The sequence below is a fragment of the Harmonia axyridis genome, chromosome 5, assembly GCF_914767665.1.
Source record: "Harmonia axyridis chromosome 5, icHarAxyr1.1, whole genome shotgun sequence".
Taxonomy (NCBI): domain Eukaryota; kingdom Metazoa; phylum Arthropoda; class Insecta; order Coleoptera; family Coccinellidae; genus Harmonia; species Harmonia axyridis.
In genome coordinates, this window is record NC_059505.1 from 25,082,415 (window position 1) to 25,103,015 (window position 20,601).

General features: G+C 35.6%; 1 protein-coding gene across 1 annotated transcript; it reads left to right on the forward strand.

Moving 5' to 3' along the window:
- The first annotated feature begins 14,023 nt into the window (after window positions 1-14,023).
- Window positions 14,024-17,151, forward strand: LOC123680661 (transcription factor Adf-1-like). The gene is made up of 2 exons (XM_045618666.1): window positions 14,024-14,303; window positions 16,288-17,151. Exons 1-2 carry the CDS (start codon window positions 14,165-14,167, stop codon window positions 17,073-17,075), a joined length of 927 nt encoding a protein of 308 aa, XP_045474622.1. The 5' UTR covers window positions 14,024-14,164; the 3' UTR covers window positions 17,076-17,151.
- Window positions 17,152-20,601: the final 3,450 nt, after the last annotated feature.

Consider the following 20,601-nt stretch of genomic DNA (forward strand, 5'->3'; position numbering starts at 1 on the left):
GTGCGTTTTATAGGTTGGTGGAATCATTGGGCCGTAGTTCTTCAAAAACGATGATGGCCAGAACGTTACAGTCAATGGTGATCGGTATAGAGCCATGATTACTAACTTTTTCATTCCTGAATTGAACAACCATGATGTCCAGGAGCTGTGGTTTCAACAAGACGGCGCAACATGTCACACAGCTCGTGCCACAATCGATTTATTGAAAGACACGCTTGGTGACCACCCAATTTCATGTTTTGGACTTGTGAATTCGCCTCATTTAACACCGCTAGACTACTTTCTGTGGGGCTATGTAAAGTCATTGGTCTATGCGGATAAGCCATAAACCCTTGACCATTTAGAAGACAACATTCGCCGTGTTATGGCCGATATACGGCCACAAATGTTGGAAAAAGTAATCGAAAATTGGACGTCCAGATTGGACTACATCCGAGCTAGCCGTGGCGTTCATATGCCAGAAATTATATTTAAAATGTAATGCCACAAGATTATCTTGCGGATAAATAAAATTCATGTCAATCGAAGAATCCATCGTTGTTTTATTGCAATTTAAAGTTCTATAGCTCTAAAAAAAACACCCTTTACATGCAGCCCTTAGGAGGATATTTCTCAGTTGACAAAGCCATGGAAACTTACTGCGGTCACCATTAAATGAAGCAATTCATTAGGGGAAAACCCATACACTATAGTTACAAATTTTTGCGACACATAATGGATATGTAGTCAAATTTTCTACATACACTGGTAGTGGCGATAAAATCAAGGCACCTCATCACCTAAGCACAGTGGCGATACTAGGGGAAAGGGCGCAGGGGGGTTCACCAATAGCAGAACTATAATTCCGCTTTTCTTTGGCCCCCCCAAAAAAAAAAATCCGCTGCCCCCCTTGGCCACCCCTGTTTTTGAAAGCTGGCGTCGCCACTGCCTAAGCGGCTCAGTGACAGATAAGCTTCACGTTGGATTTTTATCTTCAGGGACAATTTCTTCACATAACTGCCATTGATTTCCCGATTGAGAAATGAAGAAATAAACTGTGTCGGTCAGTACCGTATCTAGGGCGTGGCAAAGGTGGCACTTGCCACGGGCGCAAGGACCACAGGGGCGCCCAAAAATATCAAAAGAAAAAAATATTGGAGCTCCAGGCGAAATAATTCGAAAGATCACAATTTGGTTTTCATGTTATACCTATATACGCCTCGCAACGAGCGATGCCGAGAAATCTGGAAACATTTAAAATATTGCTAGCCTTCCATAGAATTTGCCCAAAATGATCTCAAGATCAACAAAACTTTAGTTTAAGGGAAGAAATAATATAATATATTATATAATATGGCTATGTTCAAGCGTGCCGTAATCTAGTCATAAATATATCTGTTGAGCGTCGGTATGTTCAAAGGTGCCGCATTCAGATCATAAATATTAGGGTTGAGCTTCGACATGTGTTATTACCCCTATTTTAACGAGTTTTTTGCGCTTTATCAAACTTGTCGGTATTTCTTCGACAAACGGTACCATCTATTTTTGAAGTGCGGCGGCTTCTTTTTCTCTCCCGCTTAGTGGAAAAAGTAGTTTTTAATTTGTGAAAAGTTGATAAATGTTTTTTGTTACATTCATTTTATATTTGTAACAGTTCTCAAAAAAATATCGTTTTGACATCATTTTTCTCTTGAAAACCAAAAAATTCACAAAAATAAAGTTGAGCTGACATTTCATGCGAGCGAGAAGGCATTCGAAAAAATTGTTGGTGGTGTTTCTCTATGATTCCAAGGGGTAGAAAAAGACACCCTCCAAACTTGTTTCGCGATAAGTTTTTCTTTATTCATATTTTACAATGAGAAATTAATTTTGGATAGACTAATCTATTCTTAACTGAGGTCTCTTGTAATTTTTGCTTTTATTAACAGTTTTCGAAAAAAAAAACATCAAAAAATAATACGTCTGAGTTGTGGAGGTTGGAATTATTTTCGACCTCAAATTTATCCAATAGGCGGATGTCAAAACGATGATTTTATCGAGAAATGGTACAAATATAAAATGAATGAAACAAAAAAAAACAACAGTTATAAACTTTCCACAAATTGAAAGCTACTTTTCGGGAGCCATCTTTAGGGGGCTACAGCTAAGGAGATGGAGGCGCAAAAGAAAAAGTTTATATGAAAAACCCACCCTATTTTTCGACAAGTAATTTCTCCCCGAATTTTTTCGCAACTATATCATATACACCCTGTATAATATTGGTTATTATTTTAAAACTTCAACGAAAGCATATGACTCAAATTATGAATAAAAAAATATTATAAGAAAATATAATGGGTGAAAAAAAAATCATCGAAAATGGGAGGCGCTGTCTAACATATTGCCACAGGCGCAATTGTACCTAGATACGGCTCTGGTGTCGGTACTATTACTACTATTAGAAAAGACAGCAGGAGGAACATGCTCCTTTGAAAGACCTAAAGAAAGAAGTCAGAGGATGCTACAATGCTTTGCAAGATAAAAAAGATTAGTTAAAGCTAGTTCGTTTGCATGATAACAATGAGGTCACAACGGCGACTAATATATTTACCCCTGAAATACTCACACAAGGCAGTTGCACAGAATACTGATGTGAGATTTACTATTTTACTATTTATTTATGACATGTAGAGATACAAGCATAAAAATGCACCATCAATATTACATGGTAAGTCACAACAGCAGAAATTTACAAATATGTATATAACATAGGACGTATTTTATACAAACTATTTCATTACATTACAAGATAAAAAATTCCCTCAAGTCGTAAATTGTTTCCTTGAGTAACAAATTTTTCACCTTCCCTTTAAATTGAGCGAATGGAAGCGTTTTAAATTCTTGAGGGAGTCTATTTGTAAAGTTTAACCGCAGTGTAGTTTGGACCTTGTTGGGTCCTCTTTATCCTGGAGTGAGGTATCACCAGTGAGCTTTTTCCTCGAGTGTTATATTCATGGTAATTTGAGCCCGCTGGATACTGCTTCAGATGTTGGTGCACATAGTTCACTGAGGCAAGTATATAGGCAGATGTTATGGTGAGCAAGCCCTCCCTTTTAAATACCTCCCGACAGCTTTCTGTACTTTTCATACTGAAAAGTACTCGAATGGCCTTCTTTTGTTGTAGCAGGACTCTTGAAGCATCGCTGCACTGTCCCCAAATTATTATTCCATATAGGGCCTGACTATAGAAACTAGAAAAATATGTGAGTCTTGCCGTCTCCAAATCTGATATCTGCTTCACCCGCCTTATCATAAATATCGTTGTTGACAATTTTTTACACAAGTTATCTATGTGTAATCCCCAACTAAGAGATGACTGGAATTCAAGACCAAGGTAAGTCAATGAACAACTATCACGAGTGTTGTTGTGAAAAATTATCTTTTGTGTTTTCTCCTCATTCATTTGTAGACCGTTTACTTGGAACCAGTTTTTGGCAAAAATTATCGCCCTATCTGTTCTGTCTTCAAGATCTTCCCTTGACTTTGATCTATTCATTAGTCCAGTATCGTCCGCATAGCAAATTATTTTTTCGGTTGCGACGTTGTCATAAATGTCGTTCATATAGAGTATGAACAATATAGGCCCTAATATAGAGCCTTGCGGTACACCAACCTTCAACTCCAACACTCGCGAGATGTTATTTCCCCATTTGGTGGCCCGCAAAGAATTGATGATTTGTTCAATGTATAAAGCAATGATATGTTATTAAAATATTCCTGAAAAAAAAATACAAAAAAATCATTACAAAAGAGGTAAAACTATAATTTTGTGAAAAAATAATCGATAGCCGTATATTGCTGCCCTATACTTATATGCTTCGTAAGGAGAAAGAAGATAAAGTAGATGCAAATGGTGCGAAATGTATATAGTTTATTCATTATAAATTATATTCTAATTATATTATATTATATTATAATTCTGCTATTTGCAGAAATAGCTTTTAGAGCTAGTTAGAACTGTATTTTCAATGTAAGATGTTGCGTATTCATTTAGAGAACCCAATATCATCAGAATACGATCAGATAAGATTTTAGTTTAAACTTCTTACAAATTCTTCCTGATAATAGCACCAACCATTCCATACATGGATCTCCATTAGCCAGTTCAGAGTCTCTTTTCACTTAGTCTCTTAACACTAACTAAAATCTAAAATTCAATGTCTTTGCGGTCAACCGCATTTACGAACTATTTTCCTTTCTAATTCTGATTTCTAATGTTTTGCTATTCAGCAAAACATTAGAAACATTAGAACTTTAGTAGGTTATTACTATAGTATGTGGAAAAAACTTATCCAAACAGACAATACAATTATTAATAGGTACTCACGAATACTTGAATGCCACCAAAAGAACCATATTTTAAAAGAGTTATCTGATCAAACTTGTCCAGTATATGGTAAATGGTCAAACAAGTAGCGAATGCATATTGGCAGAAAACATAAAAAATAGATAGTCTGATTGGTGGAAAGTTCATCACATCAAAAGTTAAATTAATCAAAAGTTGCAACTTATCGTCAGTGTTCTTTTTGATTTCTGAAAAATGAATAACTTATAGTTTTTATCAATTATTTATAACAACTCATCAGAAAGTAATGAAAGAAAAGAATTGAATATATCAAACATGAAATTAAACACTTTTTAGTATACTTATTTAATTCCATGTTTTCATCGTTCATCAACGTATCAAATTTTTAGGTATATAGTATAAGTATCCTTTATACCCAAATATCTGATACGTTGATGAAAATACTTGAAATAGTTTCACCCCAAAGTAGGTATTATAGTTAAGTGTCGCAAATTTAAATCTTTCATTCGGAATTAGCTATTACGATTAACATTCAAAGCTAACTATATTTATACAGGTATCTACCTCTCAAATGGATCATTTTCTTGTAAATTTCTGAAAGTTCCCAAGTCGACTCCATTCCAAGAAAAAATATTTTTTAGTTCATCGGACGAGTTACTTTCTCTTAGTTCAGAAAAAGGACACTTAATGTAAAATGACTATCCTCAAAAACCTTATTCTGGTCAATAACAAGGCAATACAAAAGTTTGAGTATAAACTTTTAATATCTACAAACTCTTTCTATCCATTATTGTTTATGTTGGTTATTATATTCCATTGCATCTATTTGAATCAGTTAGATATAATTGAAACATGAAAAATATATTCGATCCTCGATTTGATCTAAATATTCGACTGCGAATTTATTATTTATTTTAGAATGCTACATCAGACAATAACTTCTTAAAGGAAAGAATCGATGATCTATAAACATTTAGGTGCATTTGCTTTTTTAGCAATGATTTATTTAAATATTCGAATGCTGAGTTGATGAAACATTGACGGTATGGGTTTATTCCATGAAATCATGGCATTAAAGTTGCATTTTGCAGAAAACCAAACTAATGATTCACAATAGTTATTTTCCTACTAGTGTTTCGAAAGTATTATATTCCACGAGCATTGACGTTTGGTGAGTTTTACTTTTCCGAATTCGTGCGTAAAAAAGCCCTGCTTTACACTTTCCGCACGCACATGCATGCGGAAAGTGAATAGCAAGGTTTTTTTCCGCACGCAAATATTAAAGAGTGGCATCAATCATAAAACTTTAGCATGTCTCTATGCGCCAATCATAAAATTCAAACGTTTCTCTATTCGGCTGAGCTCACAAATATATAATTTCTTATAACTTCAGTCGGAATCAAGACGAAAATTTCCGTCAAAGTGTTTCATTTACACTAGTAGGAAATTGTTATTTTCCTAACAAGTGTGGAGAGTGATACATTTCCGCAAGAGACTGCAGTTCGGTCAAGCTGTCGAGTGCGGAAAAGGACTTTCCGCATTAGTTAGGAACAATATTTTTTCTACTAGCGTAAATGAAACACTTTCCCGGAGAGTTTTCGTCTTGATACCGAATGACGTTATAAGAAATAATATTTTTGTGCGCTCAGCCGCATTCTTTGCTATTCACTTTCCGCATGCATATGCGTGCGGAAAGTGAATAGCGGAGCTTTTTTACACACGAATTTGGAAAAGTACTACTTTCCAAAAGGCAATGCGTTTGGAAAGTAATACTTTCGAAACGCTAGTAGGAAAAATATTGTTCCGCTTCTCGTCGTTCGGTCAACTGATGTCTCTTGCGGAGAATATCATTTTCCACACTTATAAGAAAAATAACAAATAAATAAATAAATAAATAAATAAACTTTATTCATCCATTAAGACAGTACAGTATAGGACAAGTCAAATATAAATTATTCAAAGAAAAGCAACAAAATAGAAAGAGAAGAAATAGCAAATAATTAGATAATAATTAGTGATTACAAGTCCACAACACCAACTCGGAATCACTCATATATTCAGAAACTGAATAGTAACCCTTGCTAAATAGCAAACTTTTTATGGTATTTTTAAAACGGATATGTTTCAGATTTTTAATATTTGTGGGTAGATGATTGTATATTCGTATACTCTGGAATAAAGGTGAATGTTCAAACCTGGTTGTCCTATGTGCCGGCACAACGAGAACATCTCCAGTCCTCGTTGGATATCGATGGCAACTAGATAGTTTTGTGAACGATTTTTCATTGGATTTTACGTGAAGAACGCACTTATATATAAATAAACATGCGACTGTCATGATTTTATTTGTTTTGAAATGAGGCCGACAGGAATGTTGGGGAGGTATTCCGAAGATACATCTAATAATTCTTTTCTGACATACAAATACTCTATCCAAATCAGATGCACTACCCCATATGAAAATATTGTATGACATATGTGGGTAAGCAAGACAGTAGTATATGTCCTGGAGTGACTGGAGAGGAAATAAATTTTTTATCTTGTTCAAGGCGTAGTAGGCACTATTTAATTTTTTACAAACCATATCAATGTGTTCAGTCCAACGTAAATTTTTGTCAATCTGAATTCCAAGAAATTTAGTGTATTCTGTTGAAGTTATTGATAAATTATCGTGATTTAAAACAATTCGATTAGGATTAGTACCAATATTTTTGAGGCAAAAATGAATGCACACTGTTTTTTCAATATTCACTACCAAACCGTTGCTGCGACACCAGTCAACAAACATTCTAAGCACCGCCGAAATACCACCTATAAGCTCCTCAAAGCTCTGAGCTGCAATCAAGAAAGATGAGTCATCCGCAAATAGTGCAACCAAAAGTGCAATCATATGTTCAGGTAAATCATTGATGAATAAAATAAATAATAGAGGTCCGAGGACAGAGCCCTGCGGAACCCCCATATCCAGTATGCAAGACTTCGAGTCAGCACAGTCGACCCTCACCGACATTTTGCGCTCCGTTATATAACTCTTCAGCCACTCAAGGAATATACCTCTAAATCCCAGATTATAAAATTTGCTCAGCATAAAATCAAATCTCAATGAATCGAACGCTTTTGACAAATCAAAAAATATACCAGCCACATAATGCCCATCATCTAACTTTTCGTAAACCGTCTGCACAAATGAATAGAGCTGCAGTCTCGGTTGAATGACCTGGCCTGAAGCCGTGTTGTGAACTTGTAATTACGTTGAACTTATTCAAAAAGGCAAGCATTCTGTCTAAAACTAATCTTTCGAATACCTTTGAAAAACAACTCAGAAGGGATATAGGGCGATAATTTGCAATATCAAGAGGATCTCCCTTTTTATGAATAGGCACAACTATGCTCCTCTTCAAAATTGCCGGAAATCTGCCAGTAGAAACCGAGAGATTGACCAGGTAGGCGAAGTGCTCAGAAATAGAGTCACTAATAAATTTCATAGTTCTTGACGATATACAATCAATGCCTGTACTTTTTTTGTTTTTCAACATTTTGATAACATCACCTACTTCATATTTTGTAACAGGATAAAAAAAGAAATTTGAACATAGCATTTTTGAAGCTGTACATGATACCGATAAATTATTCCGAAAATATTCTGACAGAATCTTAGAAGTTACTGTCGAAAAATATTCACCAAATGAATCCGCTACAATAGCAGGGTTTGTACATAAATTTCCATTCAGAAGCAGATTTAATCTTTTATGATTTTTATTCGTTTTACCGATTTCCTTATTCACTAGGTTCCAAGTTGTTTTATTTTTTTGAAAAGAATTATTCATCATGTTGACGTAATATTTTTTTTTACTGGTTTCCAGTAATTGATTGTAATCTGCCTTAGCAGTTCTATACATTTTCAAGGATTCCACTGATCTGATATTAGAATGCAGCCAATATATATCTTTTAAATGAAGGCTAGCCTGTTTTATCTCTCGCGATAACCAAGGCTTAGAATCCTTTTTAGTGAAAAACCTCTTGAGAGGACAGCATTCGGTAAATGCTTCTTTAATGATGTTGACAAATGTGTCAAAGCAGAAATCTATATCAGAATTGACATAAACATCTTCAAAGCTTGTGTTTTTAATTAGAACATTAAGTTCTTCTAAATTTCTTTGAGTAACCTGCCTAACATAGCGTATTTTATCCACAGAATCGCAAGAACTAATACTTTTCATTGAGTAGTAATAATCAAGGGAAACCACCTTATGATCAGCAAGATGAGCTTCAAAAATTCTAGTTTTACATGATTTTAGATCTACATCTGTCAAAATATAATCTAGCAAGGAAATTGATGTTTTACCAGAAATATCAGTAAATATTCTTGTTGGTTCGAATGATGTGATATTCAAATTAAAGCATTGTAGAAAGTCACTGAATCGAGATTTCGGTCTTGAGTCCATGCTGTTGAAATCTACATTCATATCTCCACATAAAAATAGAGAGTTGGTTTGATCTGTACACTTTTGCACCACGCTGGTGAGTTTATCAAGAAATAAGTTGAAGTCACCCACGGGTGATCTGTAGACACTAATTACACCCACTTTCAAGTCTTCACCCGATATTTTCACCGCACAGACCTCACAATTTAGTTCTTCTGAGAGCTGAGAAACATCAATGTTCGTCGCCCGTAGTGTGTTCTTTACGTAAATGGCAGTTCCTCCATTTTTATGCGAGGTACGACAATAATATGAGACTAGCTTATAATCAGAAAGCCTCATAAGTTCTATATTTTCTTTCACACTCCAATGTTCGGCAATGCTAACTATGTCCGGTTTCTCTTCAATTAAGAGGACTTCCAGATTATTGATCTTATTTGAAATACATTGAATATTTATTTGAAATATTTTCAATCTGTTTGAAGACGTGATAATTTTAGGATTCACTTGGAGTTCTGATTGGGTACTTTTTGCCGGAAAAAATGACGGACATTTGCATGTTTAGGCCAATTGGAAGGTGAGACGGCTTTAGAGTACTCACTTGCTGGAATCATGACCTTAAAAGAGGAATAACTCTCGGGAAATCTTGATTTCAAAGGTTCACACATTACATTTCCCGAAAAATTCTGCCTTAGAAAAGACACCAAATCTTCAGCAGTCGTATCCGGTCGTAGATTTGTAACATGGAAGGGTCTCAATCTTTCTATTCCCTGAACATTGGTAGATCCTGCGTAATCACCAGTTACCAAAGTACGGTTGGGTTTTCGTTTTAACTTTTTGTAGGGTACTTGGGTCCATTCCGACATCTCCTTTTTCTCTTGATCGTGTTCAGTAGTTTTATAATTAGTCGGATTTACAGAATTCAACTTGTTTACTTCCTGAGGGAGTGTTTGACTTCCATTTGTATCTTTATTTTCAGTTACTTTTTCAGCATATGAAACGTTTACTGTTTGTTTCCCTTTAGATTTATCTTTCATATCATTCTTCTGTGTGCTGCGAATATGGGAATCTCCGCTTTTTTGTTGAACATTGGGTTCTCCTTGTTTATTTGTTCCATGTGTTGATACAGAATTTGTATTACTCATTGATTGATTATTCTTCAATAAACTTATTTGATCCTGTAGAGATCGAATTGCAATTGCCTGATTTGCGATCACAAGATCTTTCTGGATTAGAAGTTCACTCTTGTATTTATTTTCCACTTGTAGTGAGGTAACTAATTCTTTATCCCTGGAATTTGTGTGAACGTAGTTATCACTGACTTCCGGATTAACTTCATTACTTTTCGAGGATTTTTCACGAAATTTTTCAGCGAAAGATATCAACGCTTCATTCGTAATGTATTCCGGTAATTCACCGTTGATTATGAAATCAATTAATTCGTTCTTGCGAATTTTATTCAGCTCGTTATAAACACCGTCTGCACTTTCCGACATCTTGACAAGAATATAACTATTTCCATGTGAGGGCCAGTCCATGATATTATGTCTGTTTGAAATGTTGATGCTGGCTACCCGAGGGGTAATGTAATGGAACTGATTTAACGCTCTTTCACTCAAAAACATATTTCATCCTTTTCTACTGAAAATGATGAAATATATTTTCGGCATCAATTCCAACCTCTCTTTTGTGTTTCAGTTCAGTCCTGAGATGGACGATGAGTTTTCACAGGTGTTTTCTTAGTTCCTTTCAGGTTCAAGTTTGTTATCTTTTAGTGTTTTCGTAGATATTGTGACGGCGACTTCCTCTGGATTGTAGAGTGTATACTCTTTTATTTCAATATTTCCTCGGGCGCCAATTGCGATGGATTTTATAAGGTTATAATTCCTCATGTCGCTTACTTTTATTCACCCTGCTTAGCTTTCCAACAGTTGGAGAAGGTGTTAATTCAATCTGGGGTAGGAGCGATTGACCAGTTGTGATTTCTCTGACTAAAAATGGAAGTAAATGTCTATGCAAATAAAAGGCTCTTTGACGTAAGACACTATATTATACACTATTCGTTCTCCTATGTACAACACCTGATTATATCCAATACTATCCTATATATGCAGTAATGCACAAGGACACCACAAGGTTTCTCATTATGTACTAATTAATTACTTAGTTACACCAAAAAAAGTAAATATGTACAATGAAATACAGTAAGGAACCAGAACTGCAAGGAGGGGAGGTGGTCCAAACAATTTCACAATTTAAATGAAAACCTGCACTGAAAATTGTGAAAAGACTGTAATATCAAGTACAGTTTCTTCAATATTTCAGTGAGGTTTTGCATCCAACTTAATTTTTACTTAAGTAATAATACTGAACGAATTTTGAAATACATTTGGTGCACATAATTACACAAATTGATATTTGTGAACAGAAATAAATGGAATAATTGGATCAAATTAGATATATCGTATTGTACCACTTAACTATTAAAGAAGGAAACATTTCATTTGGAAATTGACAATAAAATAATTATTTTTGTGATTACCGACAGAAATCCAGGAAATCGAAGGATTGATTTAGAATTGGAATCTTCAATTCTTTGGCAGAACTTCAACGTAAGCCCTTTGGAACCTGGAACAAAGTGAAAAATCAATGGTGATCCTGAAGAGATTTTATTGAAAGTATATAAGGTGATAACAACAGAACAATATGAAGTGAAAATATAGCGCTGTTCTCTTCAAGCTAGACAACTGCTCTCATTGATATCTACTTATAAAAAAAATCTAGACAACTGCTCTCATTGATATTTACTTATGAAAAAAATCTCTCTGTGTTAAATGAATCTTTCCCTTGATATTAATTTGATTTGAAATGCCTGATCTTTTCTTCACAAAAGGGGAAACAGTCACAATACTCGGTTGGTTATTTCTGATATCTGAACTTGAATCTGTTAGACTTGTACTTGGCACATAATTAATTAAATTATTCTGATCTGAAAGCAGTGCATAATTTGAAAATCTGGCAGGGTTGAAGGTAAAAGTCTTGTTTCAGGTGTATTGAAAAAATTGTCCTCACTGATATGGTCCTCACATATTCCACTGTTCATATTAATATTTGATGGAATGAACAGCTTTAATTGCTTTATTCCATTCAAAAATTCTAGTTGGAGGTCTGGAAGTTCTTGTTCGTGGTTGAACCCCTGTAATATATATTCGCTCAATTTTGGATGCAGGATGAATCATTTTAAGGACATTCCTTATACTATGGTATAAGTACAGGGTTAGAACTATTTAGAGGGGCACTACAGGGATATCGAAAACCGTTAGAAATATAGGGTGGCTTAAATCACAAAAAAGTTGCGTAATTTAGGGATTAGTGTACTAGTGTTAACAGATCCAAAATATCTCCGATGGATTTCGAGATAACTCGAAAAAACTGAAAATAATTTTTTTTTCTGTATAATTCATTTGTTTCTGGAGATAACTTCACGAAATTCGGTTTGTAGCCATTATCCAATATAGAGATTCTAATGGTGTCTTCAAATTTTTTCTGTTTTCCATAGTTCCATAGACGCGATAGTCAATTTTTTTTTATGGACGTCATATTGGTTCTCCTCATGAGGTGATGAAGAAAAAAATTACGAATTCAACAATGTATGACACTCAATGTATCGAATCTAGCTAAGCAAATTTGAACTTCCTTTTTATTTTTTTGTTTAAGTAGTAGGCTGGAGCCAAAATTGTTAAGTAATTTGTTGTTATGTGAAACCATAACTTCATTTTTGTAAAAACCTGATTCCTGTTTGATAGGTAACGTCCTATTTATTACATAATCATGCTGATACCAACACTCTCACATAGCGTACCACTGGCAATGTCTGTAGAAATTGTTCTACATAATTTAAAAACTCAAGTGATGGTTTCACATAATAATTGTCAATTTATTATATTATTATTTATTTGACAATTCTGATATTTATGGAAATGCACTGACAAAACTCTTCAAATGTTTATGGAAATACATTGTTATATCAATTGATATATGATTCAAGTAGTAGGCTGGAGCCAGAATTGTCAACCACCAGTGTTAATTTCTTTAAAATAATGGAGGAATGTTGTTTATTTTGAATTATCCTATATTGTATTATACAATCGTTGGATCAATAACTTTACTAATACTTGAACAAAAAATAAAAAGGAATTTCAAATTTGCCTTGCAAGACTCGATATTTTTGTAGAGTGTGATACATTGTTGAATTCATAATTTTTTTCTTTATCACCTCATGAGGAGAACCAATATGGCGTCCATAAAAAAATTGATTATCGCGTCTCTGAAACAATGGAAAACAGAAAAAATCAGACGACACCATTAGAATATCTGCGTGTGCGTTGGACTCTTGCGTTGAAATGAGTAATGACGTACGTCGACATAACGCAGGTGTGGCATATAATAGTGGTGTTCTTTTATTCATCACAGATCCACCCTGATTGAAACACGATGAGCTCATCAGGAGTAGAAAAAAAGAACGAGCTGCATCGGTGAGTAAAAGAACGAGTGATAGTACGATATGATGCAACTGTGGTTGAAGCGCTGAATACTTTGCTGAATAAAAGAACACCACTAATGCGATGATCTGAAAGTTCACTTAATCCGACCCTGACCTTTCTCCAATTTTAGTAATAGAATTAGCCCCGCCTACTGGTCACTTTTTTTCTAGCACGATAACATCCATCGAGATAGAATAGAGAAGGAGTCGACATCACCTGACTTAAAGTACGCCATTTTGGATATAGATCTCAGTCAACTTTTGACCAATAACATTTCATAGTAGTGAACAGATCCGTATTCACAATTTTTGCATATCTGCATATCCATCTTCACCATACTCTAAATATATTGAAATTTATATGGCAAGATATGTTGTATATTATTTGAAACAAAAACTTGTTTGTGAACAATGCTTGGACTGTTTAAAAAGTGATGAATACGGTTTATTTTCGTATTCCTTCGTGAAAGTTTACTTAATCAGACCCTGATCTTTCCCCCACTCTAGTAATAGAATTAGCCCTGTCTAGTGGACACATTTCTTCTAGCACGAAAACTACTCATAGCGCCTCCTTCTATTCTATCTCGATGATAACATCTCATAGCGTCTCCTTCTATTTTATCTCTATGGTTCTACGTGAGCGAACTATTGCGAGCGATGCAAGCGACGCGGCCAAAGCGTATTTATCAAGGCTTGGTATATAATAATTGCGCAAGCGTTGTCCTACGTGACGTCGTATCGGTCGTAAAACTGTTTCAGGCGAATTCCGCGCGATGTCAGCGATCAAATTATTTGATATTTCCTAGCGATATTCGCGCGACGTCAGTAGTTCATGTTGAGACTTGACACAGGCACGATTACTTGAATCGCTCTACAATGACGGATTTCAACGAGGTATTAATAGTGGCTGTTAGAAATTCCAAAATACTGTGGGACAAGACTGACAAAAGGTATCATAATCGACTGTTGGTGGATAGAGAATGGAGAAGAATTGCCAAAGAACTGGGGGAACCAAGTAAGATTGACAAATTAACTATAGTATTATATATATTTGTAACCCTTTGTAAAGTTTTGAAAGTAACATATCATATTTAGGACAAAATGCATATAATTGTTTTATCTTATATGGCGACATTGACAACGTTATGTCAATCAATTTTGATGACATAAGAAAGCTCATTATGGTACTAAGTACCATAAAAAACCATGAAAAACATGTGATGGTGACATCAAAATTCAGAATACATAACTAATATAAAAAACTACCTATTCATTATAAATGGTGATTAGAGCAATTATTACAATTGGATTCTAGAATTTTCACATCAGTGATCGATCCTTTTTGATAAACTTGTAATCCTGTTTGGTTGCTGGCACCAAAAATTGCTTCTGATATCTTTTTCTTTTGCTCTTTCGAATTCTCGATGTAACCTACAGCAACAGTATTGCTTTTTCATCCGCCGTGGCGTTTCACGGTACACAGATCAGCTCCAGAATCGGCCAAACATGAAGCAGACGATCGCCGAAAACAATGTCCGGTATATTCTTCAGGGTGAGGCAAATTAAAAAAAGTGGCCATAATTTTTAGCATTTTGCCAAAGGTGTGAATTCTAACGGGTTGTTTCATGCATTTCTTATTTTTATAAGTGACAAAAAACGTCGATTGTTTGTGTTGCAAGGCCGTATTTTCACATATTGTCTGACAAGTTCTACCATATTCAATCTTTGAATATTCCCCGATGTTACAAAAAATTCTCGCATTACCTTTGTTTTTGTATTCGGTAAAGTCGTTCTAAAGACGGATCCTTCATCTATCACATTTCTAAAAAGCATATTTGTCAGTTCCTCTCTTCTGCATGCTCCATTTAGTCCAATTATCAAAGCAACTTTTTTAAATGAATATGTGTCATCTGATGCTTCCATTAAAAACTTTGTTATGTCTTGGATTTTTTAGCTCTGTAACCTTCTGATTTACGTTTTAGTAATGCAACCAGCTGTAGGTACTTACTAATATCGACGTTTTTTCTTTTTAATAAAATACTTCTATCATCGAATAATAAGACCATAGGGAAGATAGTAAAGAACCTGCAAAATTTGTTTCTTATACATGGAGCTTTTCTCATAGATGCGTTAATTTTTTTTTGAAGCGTTCATATGTACCTAGTGGATCAATCCTAGCATCTCTGAATTGTTCGATTTCATATTCTGATATTCCTTCATAATCTATAATAATATAATGCAAGCACGTGATGACCTTAACAATGTGTACTGCATTTTCTAATTTAGTTTTCATAGCTTTTCCCAAGATCCGGAATTTAGCAACTATACTGGCAAATGAATATTCCATAACCATTTTAGCCCTTGATAGTCGATAATTAAAAATATCTTTTTCTTCACCCTCTTGCCATTGGCGTCAAGGAAATAGCCTCATAAAATAATCAGATAGTGGAAAAGCTTCATCTTCAACAAACACGTAAGGTGTTTCAATTGTTGAACCTGCTAATGTTGTTTGCCTTGGCAATATAATTCTTCCTGATTCTATGCCACGTCGTAAAGGACAAGCATCAAACACACCACCATTACATGCCTTTTTCGTAGGAGCCTATATTTACCATCAAAAATTTGTAGTTAGCATCTGTAACAGCAAGAAAACCTATACCTATAGAGTGAAAATTTTTGTAGCAGTAGTAAGAACCTGAATTTGCAGGTTTTTTATTCTAATGTGTTTGCCGTCTATAGCTCCTATGCAATTAGGAGATTGCTATCTCTCCCAAAATGTCTTTGTAATGTTTTTGAATGAAGAAATCGTAGGTTCCAGCATATGCCTCTCTACCAGTGTATTCCAAATAGCTTCACATACCTAGACTACAATAAAGGCTACAGTATTCTTTGAAATTTTGAAAGAAAATGCAATTTTTCTGAACTGTATACCTGTTGCCAAGTATCTGAAACAAAAGGTATGGTTTCAATCTCAAAATATTTTTTTACTTATTTTTCAGAGGAAGCAGTTAAAGGAAAGTGGAAAAATCTTCTTGATACTTTCAACAGAGAACTAAAAAAAGTGCACAAGTCCAGATCAGGTGAGGAGGCAAACGGACCATGTCGTTACAAGGGTACATGGTGTTATTTTGAAGAGATGTATTTCTTAAAACGAATATTAACTCCTCGAAAAACTAAAGGTAACTTGTCATCATCTCAGGAGAAAGATATTAATGGAGATGAATTCCAATCTGAATCGCAAGAAGATGACGAGTCTGAAGCCAATCGATGTATTGAACAAGAGGAATACGATAAGGAAGAAGAAGAATTGACTCATATTGAAGACGTTCCTAAATCAGCAATTCGTCTGAAGCTCTCGAAAAGAAGAAGACCGACAAGTTTGCAAAATGAACTGGAGAACTTGGAGAAATCTTTGCCTTCCTCAACTAGTCCCAAAAATCCTATAAAAGTTAGTAGAAAACGAAAAGCTGGAACCCCACAATATCAGCATGATTGTTTTGAACGTGAGATGTTGCAACTTGAAGCTAAAGAATTGGATATTTTGAGAAATACTAAAGATGACGATGAAGACATCAACTTTTTCAAATCCCTTTTGCCGCATGTCAGACAACTTTCTTCGATAAATAAATTAAACTTTCGTAGTCAAGTACAAAATTTGCTGTGTCAGGAACTGTGTAAACTGGAACCAAGCAACAGAGCTTCTTCGTCTTACTGTTCTCCACCTTCTTCAGACTATAACGGTATTGATCAATCATCCGATCCTGGACATCCAGAACAATACGATTAGGTAATACACGAGTTCAATTAACATTATTGATGTCTGATAACAAGAAATAAAAAGGTTAAAAAGTGAAAAGTATTTTTCTGCCTACCTTAACCCATTAATGCCCAGAACAATGAACTCGTTTTGAAATGATAACAGTTGTTTGGTCCGAAAATGTTTGAATATAACCTAGAAAAATGTTAAAAAAATTCTTTGACTCATAATTTATGATTTAGAGCATAGACACTTACAGGGCAAAAAAGTATATGATATATTTCTTTATTCATATAATTTGAAGTGAAAATAAGAAGGAAAAATCATTAAATTCCTTAAAACTATTATCATGCAGAGGAAATATACTACTTTCACATTCCTTAGTTGTTTTATTTTTACAAAGCGAGCATATTGCTTGGTGACAGATTATCAAGAGGGGATCCATTCAAAGTAGTATAAAATATATAGAAGCTCTGCTAGGTTTCATTGTATGCCTATGATAAAATTTTTTCTCTAAAAATCATGAGTTCTACTTCTGCTCTAACCTGTCGGCAGCTCAATCTAGCAGAATATGTCTCCTCCACGTCTCCTGAATCACAGACCGTAGTTTTGCCATTATTTTCGGGGGAAGTTATATGTACATATTTCATCAGGAAGAATTGGTGGATCATTAATATCCAAATGCTTCACGTCCTGTAAAAGTTCACTCACTCTTCCTGAAAAAAATCAGAAATATGATTAGTTCGATAGATGGCCTAGGGGTCGTTAACGACCCATCAGACCAAAATTGCTTGTCATCCACGTATATCGAACTCAAATTAAATATAATAAAAACATATAACGGTTGTTTTTTTCGAGGTATATAACTTTAAGTTGACATTACTGTTCAAGATGGCGACCGATTTAACAGCTGTCAAGTGATTTATTCTCAGTTTCGTTTGGCAATTCATCATGAATAGACTCACGCCTGAACAACGCTTGCAAATAGTGCAATTTTATTTCGAAAATAATGGTTCTGTGCGGAATACGTATCGCGCACTACGTCCATTAGCGATGAAGCGCACTTCTGATTGAATGGCTACGTCAACAAACAAAACTGCCGCATTTGGAGTGAAGCTCATCCTCAAGTGCATGTAGAAACACCGTTACATCCAGAAAAACTGACTGTTTGGTGCGCTTTATGGGCTGGTGGAATCATTGGTCCGTACTTCTTCAAAAACGATGATGGCCAGAACGTTACAGTCAATGGTGATCGGTATAGAGCAATGATTACTAACGTTTTCATTCCTGAATTGAACAACCATGATGTCCAGGAGCTGTGGTTCCAACAAGACGGCACAACATGTCACACAGCTCGTGCCACAATCGATTTATTGAAAGACACGTTTGGTGACCACCTAATTTCACGTTTTGGACCTGTGAATTGGCCTCCAAGATCTTGTGATTTAACACCGCTAGACTACTTTCTGTGGGGCTATGTAAAGTCATTGGTCTATGCGGATAAGTCACATACCCTTGACCTTTTGGAAGACAACATTCGTCGTGTTATTGCCGATATACGGCCACAAATGTTGGAAAAAGGCATCGAAAATTAGACGTCCAGATTGGACTACATCCGAGCCAGCCGTGGCGGTCATATGCCAGAAATCATATTTAAATGTAATGCCACAAGATTATCTTGCGGATAAATAAAATTCATGTCAATTGAATAATCCATCGTTGTTTCATTGCAATTTAAAGTTCTAGCTCTAAAAAAAAACACCCTTTATTTACAAGATCATCCGACAGATCTATAAGTAAAAATGAAACAAATAAGTAATAACATGGAAGCTACTTACCAATAATAATTTGTAAACCTGATCACTTTTCTCATTTTCGTCGGTGTTTACAAGCACCTAGAAACACGTAAATGCTTCTGTGCGTAGCGTGGGAGGTTCGAATTATCGATAACTCATAATTACATCTTTCAGCCGTTTCTTTGTTCCGTATTTTGAATATATTGATCATTAATGCCTCATAAATTGAGTGGTTAACACGGTTTTTAAATTTGTCTTCCAAGGTCCAAATACGCAGTTTGATGATCTAATATTTTTGAACGGAATAATTCTTCTGAGAAATATTTGGTATACAACATGAAATTGCTTTCAGTTTCCTCAACTAAGCTCCTCTGTAAGAGATCGATTGGGAGAAATGGATTAGAAAAATAAGGCAGTATCGATCGGGGACTCAAGGAAGTCAATAGTAACGGGAAGAAAAGATTATCGCTTAGGGACTCAGATTGAGAAGGGTTGACTTATAAGTCAGTCGCGAAACCGGACTTGGAGAAAAAATTTTTTTTTAAGCATCAGAATAAGTTTTAATAAGGTGTAGGATTTCACGTATGCCTACTTATGCATCGTCCCTGGCACACACACTGGACTCATCAGTGTGTCTTTGGTATATTTGTGTGTGCCGTGTCACAGACGCTTAGGGAATTTATTTTTATCGGGAGCCGCCGGGACTCGAACCCGGCACCTTGTCGCATCTCGGTGAGTGAGTCTACACTCTTAACCTCTAGGTCACCGAGTGCTCTGTTTATTGTTGCTATGTGGAGCTTTATGAAAAGCCGCCACATGACTCCCTACCCAGTGACGGAGGAACGAAACTTATGCGTGTTACGAGGTCATCGGTGCAGCCGGGTGATTGCCGCCTAATCAGAGCTGCACCTCGCGGCATCGTGCGGACGGTGAATGCCGCCTATTCAGGTCCGCTATACCGCGGCAGACCAAGGAGCACGTATTGCACGTCATGGAAATGGGCGTCTAGAGTTTCGTTGGAAATTGCAGATATATGGGAGCTACGCATCAACCTTCTGCTTTCCAGGACTCATCGTTAAGACGGCCATTCCCATCACGTCGGGGTCACCAATGTAGGATTTCACATATGCCTACTTATGCGTTTCGTCCCTGGCACACACACCGGACTCATCAGTGTGACTTTGGTATATTTGTGTGTGCCGTGTCACAGACGCTTGGGTAATTTATTATTATCGGGAGCCGCCGGGACTCGAACCCGGCACCTTGTCACATATCGGTGAGTGAGTCTACACTCTTAACCTCTAGGCCACCGAGTGCTGTGTTTATTGTTGCTATGTGGAGCTTTATGAGAAGCCGCCACAAAGGTCAATTCAAATAGAAAGGAAACTTAGTAGATGAAAGAGTTTAAGGAACTTCAAGTATTCAAGAAAGAATGAATTATTTTGACTCTAAGAAAGGACAAGTTAGGTCAAACTCAGAAGTAGGAAAGCAGCGGTTTTTGATAAAGTTTTAAATTGGTTTTGATATAGTAATATACTAGCTAGGAGTGCGCAAATCGGGAGGGATGTTATATAAAGGATTTACACGTCTCATGTGAAAGAGTTAAAAAGAATTGAAACTAGGTATAGGCATGGTCTATTTACCAACCTTGCACCATGGAATAAGGGCAAGTAAAAAGTTAACGATCTTTTAGCTATTTCTTTGTATTTTTGTTTTGTTGAGAAACCAATACTTTATTCACTGCAGATTGTATTGTTCAG

Bases quoted from the DNA above. Each gene is read 5' to 3' on its own strand.
- LOC123680661 (XM_045618666.1), top strand. From the start codon at position 14,165: ATGACGGATTTCAACGAGGTATTAATAGTGGCTGTTAGAAATTCCAAA. The intron at 14,304-16,287 runs GTAAGATTGACA...CTTATTTTTCAG, and splicing joins CAAAGAACTGGGGGAACCAA to AGGAAGCAGTTAAAGGAAAG.